Here is a 24,883-nt window from a genome sequence, read left to right on the forward strand (position 1 = left end):
ATCAAAGCTTTGAGATTGGCCGGCGTCACCCCTGTGTCGGGGCGTGGCTGAGGGTCTTCAGTACAGGTGGCAATATTGTCACTGCCTGCGCTCATCTCTGAAACCAGACCATTTAAACAGCCTGGTGTTCATTGCAACAAATCTTTAAGAGATGACATGAGCAGCCCTACCAGCATTTTCCATGGTGGCCTAGACATTTTTATTTGGTCTTAAATTGTAGTTCAACATTTATTTCCTGTTACTTCTGGACCATGACGGTGGGCCAGCCTACAACGTTTAACTGAGTGGAATATGTTGAATATGTTTTACCAAAATGTTGGCTATATGTTAAGGAGTTTTCAGTAGGTTGTGACAGTGCACTGCAACATGTCTAATTTATTGTTATGTATCATATTAATAATATATGTTTAGTATGGTTTTGGATGTGTGCTCCAACATATTTGTTGATCTTGTTTATTGGTAAAATATTATTTGTTTTAAAGTTCAATGAATAATCGTCAAAATAATCGTGATATCAATTATTGACCCAAATAATCGTGATTATGATTTTTGCCATAATCGCACAGCCCTAACACAAACACACACAGACAAGCTGTTGGACTGAAGCATGCACTTGGCTGGAAGATAACAGACTCTCAACCATGACGTGCATATTACAAAATAACTTTGATATAATACACATATGTATAGCATGCAGCATGCATACTAGTAAATATCTGCACTGTTTCAATCTCCCAGTTTAGAGTTTGCATATTTCTCTCATCAGTTTATTTAGAAATTAATTCAAACCAATCTTATATTATTCAAAAATGACCATATATTGGTGGATAATTGGTAAAAAGAACCGAAAAAAACAAACATTTAAACTAGTTTATTCACAGTAAAGTAGTGGAAGTTAGAAGGATAATTCTAAACTCTAAGATAACTAAGGCAAACTGACAATGACAAGTGCAAATACATATCGTGAATAAGATATATACCCATACACACCCACCACTAATAAGCACTGTCAGATATGTGTGTAAACATTTAAAGAGTAAACATATAGACTCACACACACGTATACACACATGTAAACACAGAGTCCTGACTGCAGTCAATCACTCATAAATTCAACTTCAAATTCAACACGGCTTGTTTATTCTAGTCTAGCTGCATATCTCTATCCTGATAGAAAGGCATATCTCGTGAACTCCAGGGAAAGCTAAATCAAGACATAACTTTGAGTAACTATCTGAGTTGATTTGTCCAAATGAGAGATCAACCGCATGCTGATTTATTGAATAAAGTTTAGAAAGGCGGGGGATCTAAAGCCAAACACATGGTGCGGCGAGTATGTGCTGGCATATTGTTCAGATGAGGTATCGTTTTTGAATTGGTCTGTATCAGAGATGAGTCATCAACAGGCCGATGGAGGAAGAAAGCATGTATTGATTTCATATGTGTGCGACCGGGTGTTTCTAATCACATGTTATTCAGTTTTAGCAATCATTACACAAAGCAGAGTGATGTCACGCTACCTGAAGGTAAACTCAGAGCACTTGGCGTCTGAAGGTTATAAGGAAATACTTGAGGGGATATTAACTTCACTTGTTGTTTACACATAACGGGTGTAGCCACATTATCTCTCCCCGGCCGAATGTTCAATATCAAGTACAAGTTTTCACCTCTCAAAATTTGTTTAAAATTACTCAATTTCGCCACAGTCTGGAAAACATCTCATGATTTATGGCTGCCAAAGATATTACGCTAAGTGTTGCGCATGCAGTACGCATGCCGAGACAACCGGTGTTTCTGATTATCGCACGACGGTCTGACCCCTCGGATTTAAGAATATTCAAACTGCTGGATTGGATTATCTGCTTTTAAATACATAATACAAATATTAATATAGTTGAATTTTAAACAGATAACAGTAGGGAACTTGATCAGGGTGTTTCAATTAGGTAATTGTTGTACTAGATCACTTAGCACCTTTAAAAACACACCTGATATCCGGTAGATTGGGTGAGGTGTAACAGAAGTCATAATTTATGTGATGTGGGTGAAGAATAGAACATATACTGCCAGGATATAAGCACAGGCATCGATGAATATAATTTTGCCGCAGCTATAATCGTGCCCTGGGAAGAATGTTGCCGTTAACTTACTACATGCAAACTTATTTTCTCATGGGATGTATTTAGTGATCCCTGAACTAGGCATGGTGTGTGTGTGTGTGTGTGTGTGTGTGTGTGTGTGTGTGTGTGTGTGTGTGTGTGTGTGTGTGTGTGTGTGTGTGTGTGTGTGTGTGTGTGTGTGTGTGTGTGTGTGTGTGTGTGTGTGTGTGTGTGTGTGTGACTTTCTTCCATTTCCCAAGCCTTCTCCTCCCCATTTCTTTAAGAGATTTAGAGTGGGGAAATGTCACAGCAGTTTATCACCAACCACATGAAACAAGCTGCTAGCACACCACACACAAACACACACTCTCTCTCTCACATGCACACACACACACACACACACACACGCCTATTTGCCTTGGTCCTTCTCACCCTGTCTTAAGTGCATAAACACATAAATAAAAGGTCCCTGTCTTTTTCTATATTGCTCTAACACACACAGATAAAACCTGAAGCGAAGTACATTTTCCAAAAACTCCATCTTGATCCTTACTTGTTTGGTTATATTTAAACAAATGAACACACACACATGCAGAAACGTATTTTGTCTTCTCTGCGCAGTTTGTGCTGGGAGTTTATTTTTATCTACCGGTCTGGTTAAAACGGAGTGAGGAGGGAAGCTGTATGCAGCCAACGGTGATTATAGTTATTATAGGCCTAACATACATACATACACACACACACACACACACACACACACACACACACACACACACACACACACACACACACACACACACACACACACACACACATGTAAGCCACTTGAAGCAGAAGAGCAAGAGAGCCCTTAACGTCAATTAGGACAGCTGAGAGCAGACGAGGAGTCACACTCTGCTGACTGCGGCCGTTTAGATATGACGAGCTAGACAAGCACGGGTAACATCGGCAATGACCTTAGCATGTTATTGGATTTTTCCCCCCCCCCATAGGATCAAAGAAGACGATCCAAAGTGGACGAATCATACTTTATGATTAAAAAATGTCTTTGTGAGGTGTTAACTGTGTTTAATGTTTACTCAGTAAATGTACTTAAGAAGTAATTGAAACAGACCAGCAGACAGTCCGGCTCAGTTAGCCCTCTTTTGAGGCCCCAAAAACAAAACAATTTCTGAACAGATAGTATATCAAAGTGGTGGGATTCACCAGTTATGACACATCTTGTTAGTTCAGGCTGGACATGCATCATGCTTCAAGAGGGCTCTCTTTTTGGCTATATACAGAAGAAACAATAACTGTACAGTGAACTAGACACCTTTCAATGTATAGTACACACAGTAGGGAGGTTTTTTTGGTTTAAGACATTCTTAAAAGAATCTCAAACGTGTGTTTCCTATTTTACATTTCTGAAGGCATCTATCTGGATTTCCTAGTATTGCAAAATCTAACAGCATTGTTTAACTATTGCTCATAGACATTGAATACAGCAAATTCTGACTTACATTATCTTTTCTTTTACTGTTTCTAATGAAGAATGACTCACAGTTTCTTGCTGAAAACTGTCCAGAAATGTTGTAATTTTGTCAGCAGTTTAATCACTGCACACCATAATATGTGCACCAGTTTAACATCTTGTTTCTTGTTGAACAAATAGGAGTCTTGCTGCTTGTTCTTGGCATGTCAGCTCAAGATTACTCTATTATTTAACCTCGTAAAGATTCAGTAATTACGGAATTCAAGTCCTTGGATTAGACAATTGCATTCTCTCCTGCTCTGAAATCCCTCATTAGGTTGAGAAACTTTATTTTATAGAGACGTGTTTCCCCTATAGCCATATACAGGCCTATTAGGTAAATATAGCATTTGCCTAATTGCTCCAGCATGGCAGTATTTTGTTAATGGGATTCCTTGTAAAGACACAAATACAGAGTCACAATGAGGGGAAAAGAAAGAGGTCTTAATGGAGCTGCTGGTGCCTGGTGGATTCCACATGAAGGCCTCATACCTGAATGATTAAACAGATCATTTAATAGGATTGTTTTCTGATCTGCCAAGTGTGTGGTTGACATATGATTATGTTAACACAATTAAAGCTATTAGGCTGAGGCAGGGGAAAGATCACTACATTGTTAGGCTGTAGGAAATAGGATGAAAAGTGGCCAAACATCCACTTGGACCTAGATTTTTGAATGGCAATATGACGATGTTACACTATAGGATAAAACAGTTAATATTGCTTGAGGTTATGTATTTCCTTCAGACAAATATATCTGTTTAAGCTTTTTGAAGCTATCAAATATTCATACAGGGCATGTTCTTTAAGTTCAGTTATTTTACCAGTGATCAAAGATTACAAACATCTTTTAATCATGCAATAGCCCGACATGCAATTGTTTTGTGAGGTACTTCCTGTCTGCTCCTTCCTGAGCTACACAGATACAAGTTACTGGGTCTAATGCAAGAACACATCATACAAAGAGATGTTTGATCAAATGGCACGTCTGATTAACTTCAGAAAATGTGTCATATTCCCAATGTTTCTTGACTCAGGCAATTCAGGCAAGCTAACTTTACAGAACCGAGACCGCATGGCTAACGATACGAATAAGACGCTTTTTGAATGAGACACATTATTCTTGGACAGAAACCAAGTAAGAAATAAACATGACTAAAACACTCCATGTAATTCAAAAGCATAGCTTAACAAACCCTGAGTCATTTCGGCAGCTATGACTGGTTCATCACCACAAAATGTTGACATAAACAGAGAAAGAAACAAACTTACAGAATCCTGAGGTTCTTGAGGCCGGAGAAGTCCACTTTAGTGACTCTGGTGATGTTGTTTCTGTTCAAATCCCTACAGAGAGAAACAAAAAGGTTATAAATATGATTGGTCCAATGTAATTGATAATACAATTTAGTTTAATTAACAGTATTAACTTTATATCACACTGTGTATCTTGAAAGGATGTTGATTTATCATAGGAAAAAAGAGAAAAAGAAATGAACACCAATGAGGAACAACTGAGTGCATTTGCATGTGTGTCTCTGTGTGAAATTATTGAATGTGGCAGTAGGACGGAGCGTGAGAATGCCCGGCAGCTTATTAGCCCACACACAAACACAGACACACACATACAAACACAAACAAGCATAAACCAAAACACACAAACACTCCTACCATTCAGCCACTGGGAAAATGATGCACACACACACACTCGCACATCTACGCAGACACACCCTCACCCACACACACCCACACAGCGCTCCTGCTGCTCTGACTTATGAGACATTTTCCAGCAAAAAAAACAAAAAGGATGAAATTATTTTCTCTTTCCATCATCAGAGTTTAAAAGCTTATCGTGTTTCCTGGATGTCATTCAATCTGTTTTAACTACGGGTGCACAATGTATGCACACTGCAATATGAACTGTGTGTGTGTGTGTGTGTGTGTGTGTGTGTGTGTGTGTGTGTGTGTGTGTGTGTGTGTGTGTGTGTGTGTGTGTGTGTGTGTGTGTGTGTGTGTGTGTGTGTGTGTGTGTGTGTGTGTGTGTGTGTGTGTGTGTGTGTGTGTGTGTGTGTGTGTGTGTGTGTGTGTGTGTGTGTGTGTGTATAGACTGGTTCCCTTTATACGGGTATGCTGTTTATTGAAACGCTGTCGTACTGGAGGACTTAGGGCAAGGAAAGAAAACACACACACAAGAGAGTATAGACAAACAACACACACCGTTTTGTCTCCTTTTTCGCACACACTGCTCTCTTTCCCTTGTATTGTAAGCTTTCACTTTCCCTCACACACACACAGACACACACACACACACACACACACAAACAGAGTCTGGTTTTGCAAAGGCGACCTGCGTGTGTGTTTTTCATAATACACCTAAACATTTATAAATCTGATTTAAGACCATATTAGGTTTCAAAAGGCTTCTCCGGGCTGCCATGCCTAGGATCACTAATAAGAGCCATACCCCGGCCTGAGAGGGGGGGGGGACTGGGGCAGCACTTCCTATACCAGGAGTCCACCAGGGGTCTTTCAAAGGCCTCCAGGATAACAAATAGCTTCAGTATCTCATCTGATGCAATGAGACGTCACATTGAAAGACTTCTGATGAAAGACACCCGCCTGCTCCTGACAGACAGTAATATAGATCATGAGAAAAAACTGAAAAAAGTGCCAAGTCATGTAAGGTTTCTATTTGAGGATTCTTGATATGAGAAAGAGAAGATTGTAGTTTTCAATACAGACTGAAGTGTCTAGCTGATGACTGTAGTGGAGCATTTAGGAGCTAGAGAATCCGACTTGTCCATTAACGAGTTGGTGGAGACCAAAACAGAGCTTTGAGGAGTTTGAAGATTGGACTTATTTTTTGTCAGGGGGCCAAAGGAATTCTAATGTCGACCCGTGTCTGTTTTTAGTTTTTTTAAAGATGGTTGCCATATTGACTTAATAATATTAATAAAAACGCAGTGTTGTGTTTGCATTCCAAAATGTTCAAAAAACTAAAAGTAGTTCTGCAGTTTGTCAAAAAACGTTTTAATTTTGAAGTGACATAACAAAAACATGATGATGCTCATATTATGGTGTGGCATTAATTGTTATGATAATACCAAATCATCAAGTGTTCCAAGCATTTGGAAGCAGCCACAACATGAAAACACCAAAAAACAAGAGGAATTCATTGTGATTTAGAGCTGCATCCATCTCGCCAGTTTATTAAAGAAAGCAGATACGTTTATGACAGCGAGCCATTTGCAAGGCATCGGTTCTTGTCACAGGATTTCAGTTTGTGTGTAATTGCCAGTTCCTGGAAAGCGAGGCAATTTGATAAGCCTTCTCGGATGTGATGAAAAATTCAATATGGCATTGATTTATCGTTTTCAACTTGAGGAAAGAGCTGCTTCCATCATGAAGGACATGTCTTTTTTTCTTTGTTGATTTGAAACTTCAAGTAACCACTCACTCATGTTTCTGAGGCAGCATCCAATCCAAAATCTTTTTTTCCACATCTCTTCACCGCTATCAATCTCATCGTCCCTGTTTTACCCTACTGTCATCTGTCTCTCTCCCTTTTATTTTTTCATCTTCCCTTCATCTATCTTACATCTCTCTTTTCCCCAATCACTGCTCTTAATGTCAATCTGTCAGTAGTTCACAGCCATCTTTACACCCATGTTCCCAGCCTTCCTCTCCCCTTTTTCTTTTCCTCTAATCTCCCTGTTCAAGAGTGTCTCCCCCTCTCAATCTCTCACGTCTTATCTCTCACTGTTTCACAGTTGACTAAACACTTTTTCTTCGCCTTCCTCCGCTTTTCTCCATCCACCTAATCTCTCTTCTTTTATCTAAATCTTTCGCTCGTTTTAAGGTTGGCTACATTTTCCTACGCTTGTGTTTTTTTTCACCCTTAATCTCTCACTCCTTATCTCCATCTTCCTCTTGTTCACAGTGGAAACTTCAGCTCTCACCAGGGAAACTGCTCTTGACACAAACAAACAGTGAGGAGCCGGAGCCAGGTGGAGCGAGATGGCAAGACCCTAACTAACCTCACCGCCCGACAGCTGAGAAATTCAAGGACTCTGCCAGGAGAAACAAGAAGTGGTGTGAAATTAAATGATAACACTGTCAAATAAAAATCAAATAATCAAATAAACAATCATTAATGTCAGACAATTTATAGAAATACTAAATATTTGTAATCCTACGTACTAACATGTTGCCAATGCTTACACGGTACACTACAGAGTTAACAGACCTATATATATTTTGTTAGGCCAATATCAAGTGAAGGACTAAATAGCATGTCTTCTTAATTTTTTATTCCAAACCAATTAAAAGTATCAATTAGAGTTTTTACCCACGTTTAGCTTAATGTATATTGCATTTTTTTCTTCTTCAATAAAACACTTTATTTTAATGTTGTGCTGATGTAAAAGGATTTGGATCAATAACAAATAAATAACAAAAAGAGAAAAGACGGTATCAGCCAGTCAGTAGCGAAATGTGTCACATTATAATGGCTGATCTTTGCACGCTTGAATAAATGTCACTAATGAATCAAACACATGACGCTAATCAACAGTAATGTAAGCACGACCTCAATGCTCTGCCTGAAATATTGCAATGATCCATTATGAGCCTTATGCTGCGTTCCAGACAACTCGGAGGTGGGAATTTTTCCAGTTGAAATTTCAAACGTTCTACCTCCAAGCTTTCCAACGGCTGGAAGCCAAAATGTACACAAAAGCCATGGCTGACCGTGACAAACTGATGTATCTTTGGCACGTTTACACACAATTGAACGCCAAGCAGTGAAGCCTCCACATTTTAGTTTTGGTACTTCCCAAAAAATGTTTGTTTGGAGAAGATATATTTCAGAGATTGTTTACCGGAGCCAGCTATCTAAACACATTGGAGACATGCTATAAAACATTAACATGCAGAACTGGATTTACTAAAGATTGTATTCACTTCATCAAAAACAAGAGGCTCTAGTTGATGGTTGAGCAATAACAATGTCCTCTTCATATTTTTTGTGACTGCTTCTTTAAAAAAAAGGCAAGGAACGCAGTCTTATTAAGAGTAAGTCAATCTACATGCGATACCTCTGAAGCTCTGAAAGTGGTGTACCTGGAGATATAGATACACAAAAAATCATAGACTGCAAAGCCTTTGTTTCACTCAAAGAATATGGAGAAATTCAAGAAAAAGTAGTTTGAAGGAGATAGAATACAGTGGATGCTGTTATAGTACAAAACCATATAATTATTCTGTAGAGAGCACTTTGCATGAAACCTAAAAACATTTGAAAGGATCCGGATGACTTCATGAGGCGGCCATTTTGATGCACCTGGTCTGCTGAAGTGTGGGTGTCCGACCCACCCAGCAGTAAAGATTAACTTGGCTTTAAATTTAACTGACCAGCTGGCAGTCAGACAACTAACGAGAGGCTTTTGCACAAAAGCTCTAACCGCTGTTTGTTTCCATTACAGGCAGAGGTAAGGCGTGCATGTGTGTGTGTGTTTGCGACAACGGGATAAGACAAGAATGCAAACAGCAGGTGTTCATGGAATTAATGTACCATACAACAGACACACAAAGACACAGACAGCTCCCCACCCCAAACCACTGAAATCGGTGAACCCTACAGTCTGGCTGCCTTGGGACGAGCACTGGTTGACTTTAAACAAAGATATGCTTGCTGTGTGGGGGTCTGATTCACTTACAGCACATCTTCATAGTTGGCTAAACCACAGTGACTAAGAAATAACACAGAAATAACTTTTAGAAAGGAATGTTAAACAAATGACAGATCAGGTGACTAAGACTCCCAAGAGCTCAGTGGAAGGAAATGGTGGACTAATTGCCGCTGTGGTGAACTATGAAATATTAATATAACATGTTTGACATGTTGGGTTGCTGGTTTGACAGCTGTTTTTCCCTCTATCCTAATCTGTCCTGCTGGCCTTTGCATACTTTGGGATAACAGTGAGAAATAACTATTAACTGCTGCGAACAGTTTCCTCTCTCTGTTCTGCCTCTGTAAATCTGTCTCTGATACTGTGACATTTCCTCGTTCCACTTTGTCTTTCACTCTATCTGGCTCTGCATCCTTATCCCTCCATCCTTTCCCTTTCATCCTTTGTTGTTCTCCGTCCAACGCTCCGTTTACGAATGCGTTCGCTTCCTGTCCTAATCTCCTGTTATTTTCCACGAAGCTCTTGTATTGCTTCACTTTCTCATTCCTCCTTTTTTGCCCTTCATCGTTTTTTCTCTCTCTAAGATAGGTATGCTCAATTTCGCTCTCTAAATATCCCAGTTACGCAAGGAATCCTAATTGCCTTCTTCCTTTTCCTCTGAGCTCCAAACTCTACATCAGTCTTTCACCAGAAGCAGGGGGCCGGCGTCAAGCTGCTTCTAAATTAATCTTTGTTGGAGCTGCAATCCATCCACTTCAAATGTTTGATATGGTATTTAGCATCACCTGCTCTTAGTGTCACGATTCTCATGTTATGTCACGTTTGTAGTTTTGTATGTTTGGGTGTTTGCTGTCATGTTTTCCTCCTGGGTTATTGTCTGGTCCTTTTCTCTGTGTTTTTCCTCCCGTCGTTAGTTTCCCTGGTGTGTCTAGTTGTCTGATTGTGTTCACCTGTTGTCCTTGTGTTTCTCCTCCCCTGCCCGGCTGTTTCTCGTCTCGTGATTACCCCTCCCTGTATTTAGTCTTGTCTCTTCCTGTGTTCAGTGTTGGTTCGTCTTTTGTTGGTGACTGAGTTCACCGGTGAGTGTTCTGTTTTGTCTGTATTAGTTTCATTATCCTTGAAATAAAGGTTTATCAGAGTTATCTGCATTTGGGTCCTGCTTCCTTCACTCAACCGTGACAGTACGAACCAACCAGAAATGGACCCAGCAGATGATCCTTTTGAGGTGGAACTCCAACATTTTTCCTTTTATTTGGCTTGCTGCTATGATTGGTGGAAGGGAGCGTCCAGTGTTCTGCAGAAGGAGGCCGCTCTGGTAGAGGTGCACCGGTTTGCTATGGAGAAACCAGACTTGATGAAATTCTTACCTGGCTGGATTTTGAACTTCCTCTGGGTGTGTGATTTCCAGCCTGCTGACTACAAACGTCTCGGTGTGTTCCGTCTGGAGTCAACCCATGCTTCTGCCCCAGTTCCTGCTCCTGTCCAGGAGTCGTATTCTGGAACTCGTCTGGCTTATGGAGGTCCACGGAGTATTCAGGCGGCTGCTAAGAGAAGGAGTCGCAAGGCCAAGCTAGCAGCCCGAGCCCCCAAGAGCCATGGTTCCAGCCCCAGTCCTGGCCCCAGAAACCATGGTTCCAGCCCTGGTTCCAGCCCCAGCAGCCATGGTTCGGGCTCCAGTACAGGCCCCAGAAGCCATGGTTCCGGCAACAGAACCGGCCGACACAGCCATGGTTCCGGCCTCAGTTCCGGCCCCAGCAGCCATGGTTCCGGCTTCAGTACCGGCCCCAGAAGCCATGGGCCCGACTCCAGTTTCGGCTACAGGGCTGGCTCCCAAGCCGACGCCAGCTCCCCGAGTCTGGTCGGCGTACCGGCCGACTCCAGCACCTCGTCTCCTGCTGGCACTCCAGCCGACGCCAGTTCCCCGAGTCCTGTCGGCGTACCGGCCGACTCCAGCACCTCGTCTCCTGCTGGCTCCCCGGCCGACGCCAGCTCCCCGAGTCTTGTCGGTGTACCGGCCGACTCCAGCACCTCGTCTCCTGCTGGCTCTCCAGCCGACGCCAGCTCCCCGTGTCCTGTCGGTGTACCGACCGACACAAGTCCCCTCTCAAGTCCCCTCTCGACTTCCCTCTCAAGTCCCCTCTCAAGTCTCCTCTCCAGTTCCCTCTCAAGTCTCCTCTCCAGTTCCCTCTCAAGTCTCCTCTCAAGCTACCTCTCGAGTCACCTCTCGAGTCCCCTCTCAAGTCTCCTCTCAAGTCCCCTCTCGAGTCCTCTCTCGAGTCCCCTCTCGAGTCACCTCTCGAGTTCCCTCGCAAGTCACCTCTCGAGTCACCTCTCAAGTTCCTTCTCGAGTCCCCTCTCAAGTCACCTCTCGAGTTCCCTCTCAAGTCACCTCTCGAGTCATCTCTCAAGTCTCCTCTCGAGTCCCCTTTCAAGTCACCTCTCGAGTCACCTCTCAAGTCACCTCCCGAGTTCCCTCTCGAGTCCCCTCTCGAGTCTCTTCTCCAGTCCCCTCTCGAGTCACCTCCCGAGTTCCCTCTCGAGTCCCCTCTCGAGTCTCTTCTCCAGTCCCCTCTCGAGTCTCCTCTCGAGCCACCTCTCGAGCCACCTCTCGAGCCACCTCTCGAGTTCCCTCTCGAGTCTCCTCTCGAGTTCCCTCTCAAGTCCCTACCCAATGTCCTGGTCCGTTGGAGGTTCCGCTGGGGGTCCTGCCAACCCTGTGTCCTGTGCCGTTGGAGGCTCCGCCATCTACTCTTCTGCCGGGGGTCCTGCCAACCCTATGTCCTGTGCCGTTGGAGGCCCCGTCGACTACTCTTCTGCCCGGGGGTCCTACCAACCCTATGTCTTGTGCCGTTGGAGGTTCCGCTGGGGTCCTGCCAACTCTATGTCCTGTGCCGTTGGAGGTCCCGCCGACTACTCTCCTGCCGGGGGTCTTGCCAACCCTGTGTCCTGTCCCGTTGGAGGTCCCGCCGACTACTCTCCTGCCGGGGGTCCTGCCAACCCTGTGTCCCGTTGGGGGTCCCGCCGCCGACTCTTCTGCCGGGGGTCCTGCCAACCCTATGTCCTTTGCCGTTGGAGGCCCCGCCGACTACTCTTCTGCCGGGGGTCCTACCAACCCTATATCCTGTGCCGTTGGAGGTTCCGCTGGGGGTCCTGCCAACTCTATGTCCTGTGCCGTTGGAGGTCCCGCCGACTACTCTCCTGCCGGGGGTCTTGCCAACCCTGTGTCCTGTCCCGTTGGAGGTCCCGCCAACTACTCTCCTGCCGGGGGTCCTGCCAACCCTGTGTCCTGTCCCGTTGGGGGTCCCGCCGACGACTCTTCTGCCGGGGGTCCTGCCAACCCTATGTCCTGTTCCGTTGGAGGACCCGCTGAGAGTACTGCCAATCCCATGTCTTGTTCCGTTGGAGGTCCCGCCGTTACCTGTCTCGCCGGGGGTCCTGCCAACTCCTGGTCCTCTTCCGTGGGGGATCCTGCCGAAGCCTGTCCCACCGGCTCTGGTTCCTGTCCGGCCGACACCGGGTCCTGCCCGGCCTCCGGAGCTGTCCCGTCAGCGCCTTCCTGCCCAGCCTCCGGAGCTGTCCTGTCAGCGCCTTCCTGCCCGGCCTCCGGAGCTGTCTGGTCTTCGCCTTCGAGCCCGGCCCCCTGAGAGCCGCGGTCTTCGCCCTCGAGCCCGGCCCCCTGAGACCCGTGGTCTTCGCCTTCGAGCCCGGCCCCCTGAGTGCCGCGGTCTTCGGCCTCGAGCCCAGCCCCCTGAGTGCCACGGTCTTCGCCCTCATGCTCGGCCCCCTGACTCTTCCTGCCGCTGCCTTCGCCCTCATGCTCGGCCCCCTGAGTTTGCCCGCTGTGGTCTTCGCCCCTCCATGGACTCTACCTTGCCCCCAGGCCGTCCGCCCGAGACCCCCACCTTGGACTTTGCCTTGCCCCCGGGCCGTCCGCCCGAGATCCCTTCCGGGCCCTCCGCTGTGCTCCTGGGCTGTCAGCCCAAAACCCGTCCTCCAGACCCCCTCCACCCACCCTGATGGCCCTAGTTTTGTGTCCCTCCTCCGGACCCCCTCCACCCACCCTGCTTGAGGTTTTGGACTTTTGTGGGGGGTTTTTTAGGGACGTCTGGAATCCGTCCCTTGAGGGGGGGGTTCTGTCACGATTCTCATGTTATGTCACGTTTGTAGTTTTGTATGTTTGGGTGTTTGCTGTCATGTTTTCCTCCTGGGTTATTGTCTGGTCCTTTTCTCTGTGTTTTTCCTCCCATCGTTAGTTTCCCTGGTGTGTCTAGTTGTCTGATTGTGTTCACCTGTTGTCCTTGTGTTTCTCCTCCCCTGCCCGGCTGTGTCTCGTCTTGTGATTACCCCTCCCTGTATTTAGTCTTGTCTCTTCCTGTGTTCAGTGTTGGTTCGTCTTTTGTTGGTGATTGAGTTCACCGGTGAGTGTTCTGTTTTGTCTGTATTAGTTTCATTATCCTTGAAATAAAGGTTTATCAGAGTTATCTGCATTTGGGTCATGCTTCCTTCACTCAACCGTGACACTTAGTTTGTAACTATGATTGATATGGAGCTTAAAAGGCAGGAACGTTGGTTCAATTTGGACTGAAAGCGAAAACAAGGTTGTTGGGCTGTTGATCACTTGATCAGAGAGAAGAAGACATATTGTTAGTCAGTGTGTGTGGGAAATAGAGATAAAGTGCTATTGAACAATTACAACTCACTTATTTGTCTATGGTACACAATCATCCCTAGCAAAATAATGTAAAATGGATCGAATCACATCCTTTCAAGTGTAAGGGCGGATGCAGCTTCTTTAGCAGGTTTTGTGGCATATGATTTGATCCTTGCCCTAAGTCAAGTAGAACACGTTTCTATTACAGTAAAGACCATTTCAAAAGTACAACATAAATAATGAAATTGAAAGATGTATGGAAAGTGTTCAAATAGACGGACATGTTTAGTTCTTGTCTCCATTGCACACCATGTATTATCCACAAGAGACTCTACAAGTTTTGGAACATTTCTGGGTTTTGTGGAACATTTGGTCTCCAATGCAGCCGTTTACTGCTGTTTTGAATCTCTATCATATTGATGCTAATCTGAAGTGAAATCTCTCCTATTACAGAACTGCTCTCTGGGAAACACAGCAATCATCACTTGGAGGTTTTGGGCATTCACATCACACGGCAAAAATCATCTGAATACATGAGAACAAGCGAGTACAGACACACTCTTACAAGAGGTCCGGGGCCAAATGTACCTTTGGGGACACCATTTAATCTTTAAAACCACACATGGCAGGTCATTTTGAGGCCGACATCAATACTAAATAGACTTAATATTCATAGATAAGAAAAGATTAATTCTTAAACTCCTCTGCAGCTCGCCTTTTAAACCCATCATCCATCTGTTGTGTGGTTGTACAGATAATATGAGTAATTTAATTAAACTCAACATTGCCAGCAATCAAAAGTGACCAAATGACCCAAACCTTAATTTAAATAAGCATGCTGTACGTTCACATACAGCCATCGTATGTTGCCAGAGGAGTTTACACAGCAAAAGCAAATATTTGTCAACACAAATGAGGGAATACTGCTCAGAAGACAAAGCTTTGCCTGGTGAGATGCAGCGAGATACTGATCCCACAGTTGGAGATAGTTTACTGTGTAGGCTATGCATGCTTCTCGGAAACATTTCTGACACTTGACATTTAACATTGTATCTGGCCAATTTTCCTCACCACTCGTTTGTCACAATGGGTAAAAGTCTTCCTCTGTTTGTAAAAATAAGCTGCTAGGATTATGCAAGATGTTCGGGAAGTCTGAAATGCTAACAGAGATATTTCCAAGGAGTCACAGATGATCAAGGAGCTTTAAGTCTTTAAAATATTTTTCCTACAGCAGACTGAAGGACATCTCTTTCACTCCATAAAGGGAAATCCTCTCTGAATGATAAGCAATACAGCTCAGTCCAATCTACCCTTTTCTTTTCAACTCTGTCACAATTTAAATCTCATTCTAGTATTTTCTGTCATTTTCTACCTCATTTATTTTCTTTTTTACTCTTTATAAATCTTTCTTCCCTTTTCTTCTATCCATTGTTTAGATTTGAGTCCATCATTTTTCGATCTTTCCTGTTCTCTTGTTGCTTATGTCTCTGTCTTTTAGATTAATTGTCAATGCATCTCTTGCCTTCAATATCGCAGGCTGATTGGATTGTGTTGAAATGCTTCCCTCAGGGTTTCATCATCTGTTGCTTTGTTTTCTGTCCGTCATGATTTATTTCTCTCTCCCTCCTATTTTCTATTCAATGTTCATACCACTCAACCTTACACAACTCATAGTTTGGTGTCGCTGTTAACCACACAGGCTTGACCACATTAGGGAGTCGCCTGCAAGCATCCCTTTTCTTTTGGAGTCGCGAGCCAAAAGGTCTATAAACCACACTGTATTTGGTTAGCTCTTTTTCTTTGCCGGAGTTTATAGGGCTGCATTGCTTTTGTTTAGATTTACTGCTGCTGCCCTGTAAGTGAATGGGGTGGGGTGGGGGGTAATTTGGCCGCTGAGAGGCCACTTGACAAGAACAAGGACTGCTGCTTCCTTAACAGAGGCCAAGTCAGAAAAACAGGAGTGAGCGAAGGAAAGGATAAGAGGAAAACAGAGGTAAGGATGAACGAAAGACTGAGACATAAAGATAGAGACAAAGCTTGAAAGAGATGGAGAAACACACACATGCAAAGTGCAGTGACCGGCTTCTTCATAAGCTTCTAGCCTAACATAAAACAGTCAGGCAGTTTTTGCTTAGCTGAATATCCGACAGGGAAAACACACACCAAGAAAAAGAAAGTCCCTGCAGAAGGGATGTAATGTGTTGCGTTGGTGACAGTGGCCTAACAAAACAGTGGCATAGCTTGTTAACATCAAATGCCTGCAAGCGTTCTGCACGCACACAACCCCAGACTGGCGTTAAAATATGACACACACTCTGAAGTTCTCTGGTCTGAGGACTTCTGTTTCAGAAGAGAGTATCAGAAGGTCATTCGTGACTCTGGGTACTTTCTATGTGACAGTCTCTCTCTCCTTTTCGTTATATACGTCACTGTTTCCAACTACAACCAATTTAAAGTTTAATCCGATGAAAGCTATGAGCCTCCTGTGTGTGGAATATAAATGTACAGTTTTCATGTGCGTATGCATGTGTCTTGTAGGCCTACTGTCGTTGTGAGGAACCAATTTTATAAATTGAGATTAAGGATATTTTGTGGAGAGTGAGGAGATTGTTGGCTGGTGTTCACTACTTCAAAGAGTTGTTTGAGGGTTTTAAGAGTTTTGACCATCAAATCATCATTCCTATCTGCAATAATATGACCCTACTCACCAAGTTAAAAGAAAACGCCAAGACCAAAAATGTTCAGCCAATCATACAGATTTGAAACCAACCCCGGGGTTAGCAAAACTTACTTTGAAGAGAAAATTGAGGTTAATTGTTGAATAATGACCAAAATGGTTCACTGTGAACATCCATCACAGTTAAGAGACCTTCCTTTGTGGTCCAACTTTGAGCAAACACACTTTCAGTACCTGTGCACAAACAGTCTGATTTTCCTGAGCTAAGAGGGGTTTCAGGTGTGCTCACTTCCACTTTGTCGTCCAAATAAAGTTGTATAGATAAGATGGTTAACTGTTGACTTGTTTATTACTTGTCTGATTTCTGACCACCCAGGTCTCCTGGTAGTATATTCCTCCCTCAATACGGAAATATATACGTAGACTAGATAGAACAATGGTCGAAACAACAAAATAAGACTTGAGTTGTAATAAACTACACATATCTTTCAAGGGTAAAGTTAGAATTAGCGGGGGTTGGGGTTTGGCATAGTTGTGATAGTTAAGGTTAGGGATAGGGCGTAGGAATGCAATATGTCCGTGAGGGTCCTCACAAGTGGAGTACAAATACATCTAGATTGATGCAAAGTGTGTCCATGATATATTCATATATCTGCATATATTTTCCTATCTGTTCTAACATATGTCAGTGTGCATCTCTTTCCCTGTGTGTAGATTGTCCGTGTGTTACAGTAAGTGCAAATGAATACAGTGTATGTATGCATGCATGTTTAATGCTGCTGGATTGATCTGTTTCCCAGTAGGGCAGTGCCCACTGTCAGGGCCAGCTGGCTGCCTCCTTGGTAAACCGAAAGTCATTATATAAAAAAGGTAAAATGCCTGCATGCTGGAGAAACTTGGTTGAAGAGAATATCACCCACTGACCTAGAACTGCAGACTAAATATTGGTTACCCTCACTAGTGCCGTTTGGCATACCATGACTGAATCAAACATGGTTGGAAGGGCAGAAAAAAATGGTTACCACGAGATGGCCACAGATGATAGGCGTAACATTAAGAGGCTGTTTAAGAACAGCAAGCTCATTGTGGTTTTTGCTTCTTAGTTTAGACTTGTCTGCTTTAGCAATAACACTCGGCTGCTCCTCAGATGTATTACATCACCATCATACCCACGATAACAGTAAAGAACGCTCTCAATTGAAAGATGGCTTTTATTTAAATTACCAAAGCATGTGTGCTGACTTACTGTAAGCTCCCATCAAAGTAGCACACATATCCTAAAAAAACTGCCAACAAATACATCCCTAATTAGCTCTTTGCTTTCAACAAAGGTTGGCAAAGTACCAGCACAGCGTGGTAAACAGAGATTCATGAGAAGGCATCCCTGACTTATCGGACTTCTTAGTCGTTTTTGCAGCCAGCTAACGCAACACAATATCATTTCCAGTGACTTCAGAAGAATGCTCAGCCAACAACTGGTGAAAACCACAGTACTACAGATTGTTCTTGATTCAATCAGATTATTGTATATTTAGGGGCCGGGAACTGTGTAAGCTCACAGCAGTAGTCAGAGTGACTGATGTAACACAGTATTCAGTCCTACGTAAATAATCTTAGTTGCCCAATGCCCAACCGCCTATTGGCTTTTTTTTCTTGCTTTTTTTAGATGCAACCTGTTAAGGTAATTTCCAGGTGTCATCCCCATGTACATCAATTATGAACTAAGTAATTTGTGCATTCTAAACAGTTATCAATAGTCAGAAAGCAGACTCTACAATTCTAAACTGAAGTTGTACCAGGAATCAGATGTTACTTCTTGTGAAAATAGTTAGGACATTTAAGAGACAAGATGAAATGGAGGATTTGGTGTCAAAGCAATAATCAAAAAGGCTTATATGGCTAGATTAGAGCCCATAGGGAACCTAAACATTGTAATGGAAATCTTTAAACTTAGTCTCATAAATCTCTAATCTACAAACTCACCATGAAAAAGTGAAAATGTGTCACTGTTTTGTTAGTTTGACCTAACATGCCAGATATACAGCCATGTGCATTAACCATGCGTGTTGGGTTTTGGGAAAACTCCCCATGGCCTCCCTAGAACTGTGTGAGCAAAATCTAGCTTGTTTTTCTAAATGCACAGGTTAGCACCACAGACTTGCACACACACACACATACACATACACACACACACATACACACACACAATATTCCAGTCGCACCATGGAATGCCATTTCAGAGCTGAGGGTGTGGTGGTTACAGCTTCCATTGTCCAATCAACACCAAGCTTTGATAAGAGCCAGAAACCGAGGCTGAATGTGGATGTGTGGGTCCACTCTACACACAGAAACACACTCACTCATGCAGCTTGCACACACACACACACACCCACCCAAACGCACATACACACAGTGGCAGGAACTCATTGTTGTGCGCTCCGTGGTAGGTTGGCACGCTGAGGGGAAATGGGAGCTGTGAAAACTCCACTGGAGGGATGCTGCTGGCACACTAAAGGTGTGTGCGACTGTGTGTTGGAGGGGAGGTGGAGCTCAGTGAGAGAGTGGGGGAGAGAGGTCGGGAGGAGGCAAGTGAGAAGGAGATGGGGCAGAAAATAAGGTGGGAGGGAGGAAACACTAAGGTGAAGAAAGGAAGGTATAGGAATGGGAAGAAAGAAGGTGTTGGAAAGAGAAACACGGCAGGGGGTAAAGATGAAGAGTCGGGGATGGAAATAATAAGAAAGACCTCAGCCTCGTGCCAGGCGAGGTTTGAGAAAGTAGAGAAGGTGTTGCTAGTAAACAACTTGCCAAAAACGTTGTCAAAGTGCCGTTAGCGAGGGAAAAGAAAAATAGGCAGTTAAAATCAAAATTAGTTTATGTAAAGTTGGCTCAAGCAGCTTGCCGTTTCCAGCAGTGAACTCATTCAACTGCAACACACACACATACTCAGTCGGACGTACAGAACACGTATAGATGTGATCATAAGCTACACACATATTCAACGGTTTTAAAAGGCAAACTCAAGGTATAGATATATCCACACACACACAAACAATTAAACAGGAAAAAAATCCTGATTGCAGCTCAACCAATTGAAATAAAGGCCCCCTCTAGAGTTTACAGCCTTCAATTTCCCCCACATTTCACAGCAGTTGGGGCCACAGTTTGGAATTTGCAGCTCTAAAAATCAACACTCCAGGGTGTGTGTGAGTGTGTGTGTGTCTGTGTGTTTATGTGTATGCGGTCCCTGTTGGGCAGGTGTGAATTGGACCCCGGAGAGAAAAGCCGTCCCTGTTTTCCAATTCATTTTATCCAGCCTCGATAAGCCTGTTAAGCCTCCCCCCAAAACCCTCCACTCAAATTAGATGCAAATGAGGTCTCAAGTGGCTTCCCAAGGAGGACATTACGGAATTGACTGGCCTGAGGTAATCTGTGAGGCAGCCTGTGAGTGCATGTGTGCGTGTGTGTGCGTGTGTGTGTGTGTGTGTGTGTGTGTGTGTGTGTGTGTGTGTGTGTGTGTGTGTGTGTGTGTGTGTGTGTGTGTGTGTGTGTGTGTGTGTGTGTGTGGTGTGTGTGTGTGTGTGTGTGTGTGTGTGTGTGTGTGTGTGGTGTGTGTGTGTGTGTGTGTGTGTGTGTGTTCAGTGAACAGTTGAGGCCATCAATGTTTTTCTCCTCGTTAACCTTTCCAAATGCTCTGTTTACCATAGTGAAGACAACCGGGTTTTACACAGATTCATTCATGCAGTTATGACAGGTGGACTCTGGCCCTGACTGTTGCTCTAACCCTTCACTTCTGGAGTTGCTCGATGGGAGTATGTAGGAACTACCTCTACAGTTAAAAATGACCACACCAGAGATTATTTCAACTTCACAAGGCCAACATTTTCAATATTTACTTCCTAGGCTCTCTGCTTTCAACATCCTCAGAACATCTTAACGTTGTTTCACCATGAGGCCGTGTACTAAACGTTTTAGTTGTGCCCTAGTTCCCTCCATCTGTCATGTTCTTCTTCTTCACTGACAGGGATTTTCTACATTTGTTTTCAGTAACCTCCACAGACTATGAATTTGTTTTATTCAGTACATGTGGCCTGACAGAAAGCGATAAAGCGAGCAGTGGAGTAGAAGCTCAAAAAGATTTTCCACTCAAGATAAGGCGGGAGTCATGTCTCTACTCAAACGCCACGTCTTGTGGTCTTGTTGCATAGTATCCTACATGTGGTTAAGACTACTGTTTGTGGAGAAAACTGTATCTGTAAATGTCTTTGGATTTCTCCTTTTGTAACTTTTTAAACATTTCTGAAAAACGGTGCTTCTATAAAGAAATATGTTGCCATTTAAATGTGTGAATCAATAAATACTTCAGCATGAGAAACAACCAAACAACATAATAGGAAAATAAGGTCCATCTCCATCAGAAATTCTAAAAGGGTTTAATGTACAGATGAATTACTACTTTCACAAGTTACAATCACATCATGGTATGTCCTGTTTTCAACTCATGATAAACCTCCACAAACAGAGTTGCATAGCAATACATTCATAACTTAGAAATGATTACAAAATGATGAGTTAATGAATATTTTTCAGTGTGTAGCTCCAATGCATTGCTTTCAATCTGTTTTTCTCCTTGCGGCTACTACATATAATTAACTGCTTAAAATATGTGAAAACGTGAAACATCTTAAAACCATTAATCATGTGGATATTAAGTATTTCTCAACTACTGGATGGGAAATATAAGGAGTTGTTAAATCATTTGGGAAACTTTACTTCGATGCAAATGAGCATTTTTACTCACAACTTAAACAGTCTGGCATACTAGAATGTGTTTCCTGCACGGACCTCATCCCAGTTGTCAGACTCAAATCCCTGCTCAGGGAAATAACACTCATCTCTCTCTCCTGAAAAGTTTCCCATCTGCCGTAACCTTTAGTACTGCAATCTCATCCATTTGAATGTTTCCCATCTCAGACTCCCTAAAGTATATCTGGAGAGAGAGAGAGAGAGAGAGAGAGAGAGAGAGAGAGAGAGAGAGGAGAGAGAGAGAGAGAGAGAGATAGAGAGAGAGAGAGAGAGAGAGAGAGAGAGAGAGAGAGAGAAAGAAAGATGAAGGCAGGCAGAGAGGGGAGAGAAGGAGGGAGGGAAAGAGCAACTCTGGGCCAGAGTCACAGCTGAAACACTGACCTGGATAAATCAGGGAAATATAAACACATCGTTTCTGGAGTGAAAAGGGTGGGAGGGGGCGCTGCTACCCCAAATATTCCACCCCGGGGACCCCAGCGAGATGCAGGAGACCCCCTTATCCCACCTCCCCATCACAGCCCGCACTAATTATTTATTTTCCTAAGGTGTAAATGTCTTCGGGGGATTGCTGTGTAAAAGCCAACAGGTCCTGGGAGGTCACACGGTCCTGTGGGACGGGAGCGCTATGGGGTACGCTGTTCACACTCACACAATCACACTATCCAGTCAAACATACAGACACAATCATATCAAAACAAAACATGTGCAAAAAAACAAAAATGCTCGCACACATGCTAATCATATGTTCATATCAACCCGTACCCCCCACATCCACACACACGCAACAACAAACAAGGCCCCCCACTTCCCTCTGCAGCCTACTGATTGTGTTTGTTGTCTCAGGGTTAGGTCTGTTGTTGATCCCCCGCGGGGCTTTTGGCTGCTCCGTTATCATGAATAATCGCTTCCATACCTTAGCAGCATAGGTGTGTGTTTGTGAGTGCATGTGTGTGGCAGCGGGGTGTATACGTGTCAAGATGTGGCTAGAGGTGGCAGCAGCGGCTGTCAGGGGTCTGTCTCGGCCTCAGGAGTGAATATCAATTAGAACTAACTGTCACCAGGTTTGAAAAGGCGCTGAGAGTAACTCTGTAAGAGTTAAAACATTTTTCACACAGATCACGCAGATCCAGCCCAACTTGGGGAACCTGTAACTAACTTTGGAAAGTCTCACTGCAACACAGAATATAAAAAGATTTAAGGAGCTCACTGCGTCTTCTCACCTTTCATTCTGACTTCTTTTAAAAAGTTAATTACTCGCTCTAAGCGGCTTCAGGACTGTTTTCTTAACTGGCTCCTTTCACTGGGGTCACGGGTGAATTTTAGGGCACCATCTTTTACACGTGTATCCAAAGAGATTGCAGTGTATGCTTTTGACCATGGAGGTATAATTGTAACCTTTCCCAGTGTAGCCTACTAAACCTTGTTTAGCACGGAGTATATGGTAAATGAGTGATTTGTCCAATTCATTAACCTAATCTTCTTGCTTGAAAAGAAACCCTCTTTAATTCACTTTATTAACATTTGTAGAAAGATTGAGTCTTTTGTTTCTAATTCAATGTAAACAAATGTTAAAAATTACTCAGTTGTCAGAGATGTTTAAAGCAACCCATGTTAAACAGTTAGGACAGGGTCAACTAAATAAACCATTGCTTAATGAAGATTGCTCTGTAAATAAAAGTGAGTGTTTGCCTTATAATGATCACTGACTGGGGGTCAGAGTTGAAATTCATTTGAATTGAGTCACTGCTTAGCCTCATGAACAATGATGGTAAATGTAGTAAAACAGCCTAAATATGTGTTATTCATTCATCAACAGTTCAGCTTTACTGTGAAAGTTTGAAATGTTCTCACTTTTTAAGCTATTTCCATCATTTCTGATAACTCAGTCCAGGAAAAAACGTAAGCGTGGTAAATTGCACGTGTGTTGTACGTAACTTCTTCACTTCTGTCTATACAGCAGTATCAGAGCATAATGAAAGTCAAGCCAAAGAAAAAACGCGCACCTTATGGCCACGGGGCACAATATGATGACAGACAGACAATAGGATTTGCTTAAACTCTCATTAAATTCCACTTACAGACGCTCGGCATTTCTCGGTATTCCTTTAGGAACAGTCTTCAGACCCAGACCCTGGCAGTCCACATGCGATCCGGAGCAGCTGCACTTGTGTGGGCATCCAGTCACCGAGGCAGCGCACACCAGCAGCGCACAAACCAGAGCCCAAGCCCGGCAGAACGCAGCACGCTTCTCCGGTCCGATCGGAGGCATGGTATCCACTCAAATTACTTCCAAACCGAAGTTAATTGAAAATCCACGGGGGGGAATTAGATGCTGTGGAAGTAAGGATCCCGAAAAAGGTCAAGAGAGGCCGTTTGAATGTGTGTTAGAATTTTTAAAAATAAGTGAGGGGAGCCAAAATCAGAAGTTTAACAAAGTTTCTATCAAGAAAGACGATCAGTCAAAATCTCCATTAAAAAAATGCAGGAAAATAAAGTTAAGTTTTCTTTTAAAACATCGTACCGCGCGTCACTCAACTCGATGCGTAAAAGTCTCCCCAAGTGCTCCCCATTCACAACCTCTCCGAGAAACAGCCTGACTCCTGAACTTCCCAAGGTAAAAGTGTTCAGCTGGGGTGTAACCTCCTTCCAGAGAACATCCCTCGGCTGCCAGGGCATAAAAAGTGAGAGTTGTCGCGGAGTTGTAATCAGTTCCCCAAAAAAAGTTGAGAGAGGAGAGGCGCAACTGACTGGTACGCCTGGAGGTTGTGAGAATGAGCGAGGCACACAGATTTGTACTTTGGTTTCCCCAAAAAATCCTCTCTCTCCCTCCCTCTCTGTGTGTGTCTGTCTCTATGTTGATGTCACCAGAAAAGAGGGCTCTAAAACTTCCTCTCGTCCCTTATCTTCTCCACAGAAACACTCAGCTTTTATAAACTCGGATTCTTTCCCACACAGACGAATACAACTTTAGTCCGTGGCAGCAGGGCACATATTTGAACTCATTTCCCAGCAACTCGTCCCCTTTTATCATGGCCCATAATATATCATCTTAACGATTTACTTTGTGATCATATAGTTGGTTTTGAGCCACTTCTTTTTTATGAGCCAACTCTCCAAATAGTCCAAATACATCACCCCTGGGGAGTCTCTATGCGTCAACTTCATTAATTCATGTTTGTTTGATAGATTAATCCGAGTGGTTTCACTGTCATTAAACTTAATGTATTATCTATTGTGTTGGAAAATACAATGAAGTCGACCACTGGCTTCAACAATGTCCAAACTTGGAAATATTATTTTTTGATTTATTAAAAAGCAACACAACTTTAATGTGAATTACATTACTACACATGAATATCAACATGTTTGACATTAACTTTAATTTTTCAAGAATGTTCATTATTATATATAGCCTAGTTCATTCTCACTATCCTTGGTCACTACACTGACTTT

At 43.3% G+C, this 24,883-nt stretch overlaps 1 protein-coding gene across 1 annotated transcript in view; it reads right to left on the reverse strand.

Moving 5' to 3' along the window:
• The window catches only part of slit3 (slit homolog 3 (Drosophila)), a 235,637-nt gene extending 211,373 nt beyond the window's left edge, over nucleotides 1-24,264 (reverse strand). Inside the window, exons 1-2 of the mRNA XM_034207325.1 lie at nucleotides 23,509-24,264; nucleotides 4,885-4,956 (exon numbers count right to left, since the gene is read on the reverse strand). Coding sequence (XP_034063216.1) covers nucleotides 4,885-4,956; nucleotides 23,509-23,699 — 263 coding nt within the window. The 5' untranslated portion in view covers nucleotides 23,700-24,264. The remainder of the gene's footprint in view (nucleotides 1-4,884; nucleotides 4,957-23,508) is intronic.
• Nucleotides 24,265-24,883: the final 619 nt, after the last annotated feature.

The sequence above is a fragment of the Gymnodraco acuticeps genome, unplaced genomic scaffold (assembly GCF_902827175.1).
Source record: "Gymnodraco acuticeps unplaced genomic scaffold, fGymAcu1.1, whole genome shotgun sequence".
In the NCBI taxonomy this organism is placed as follows: domain Eukaryota; kingdom Metazoa; phylum Chordata; class Actinopteri; order Perciformes; family Bathydraconidae; genus Gymnodraco; species Gymnodraco acuticeps.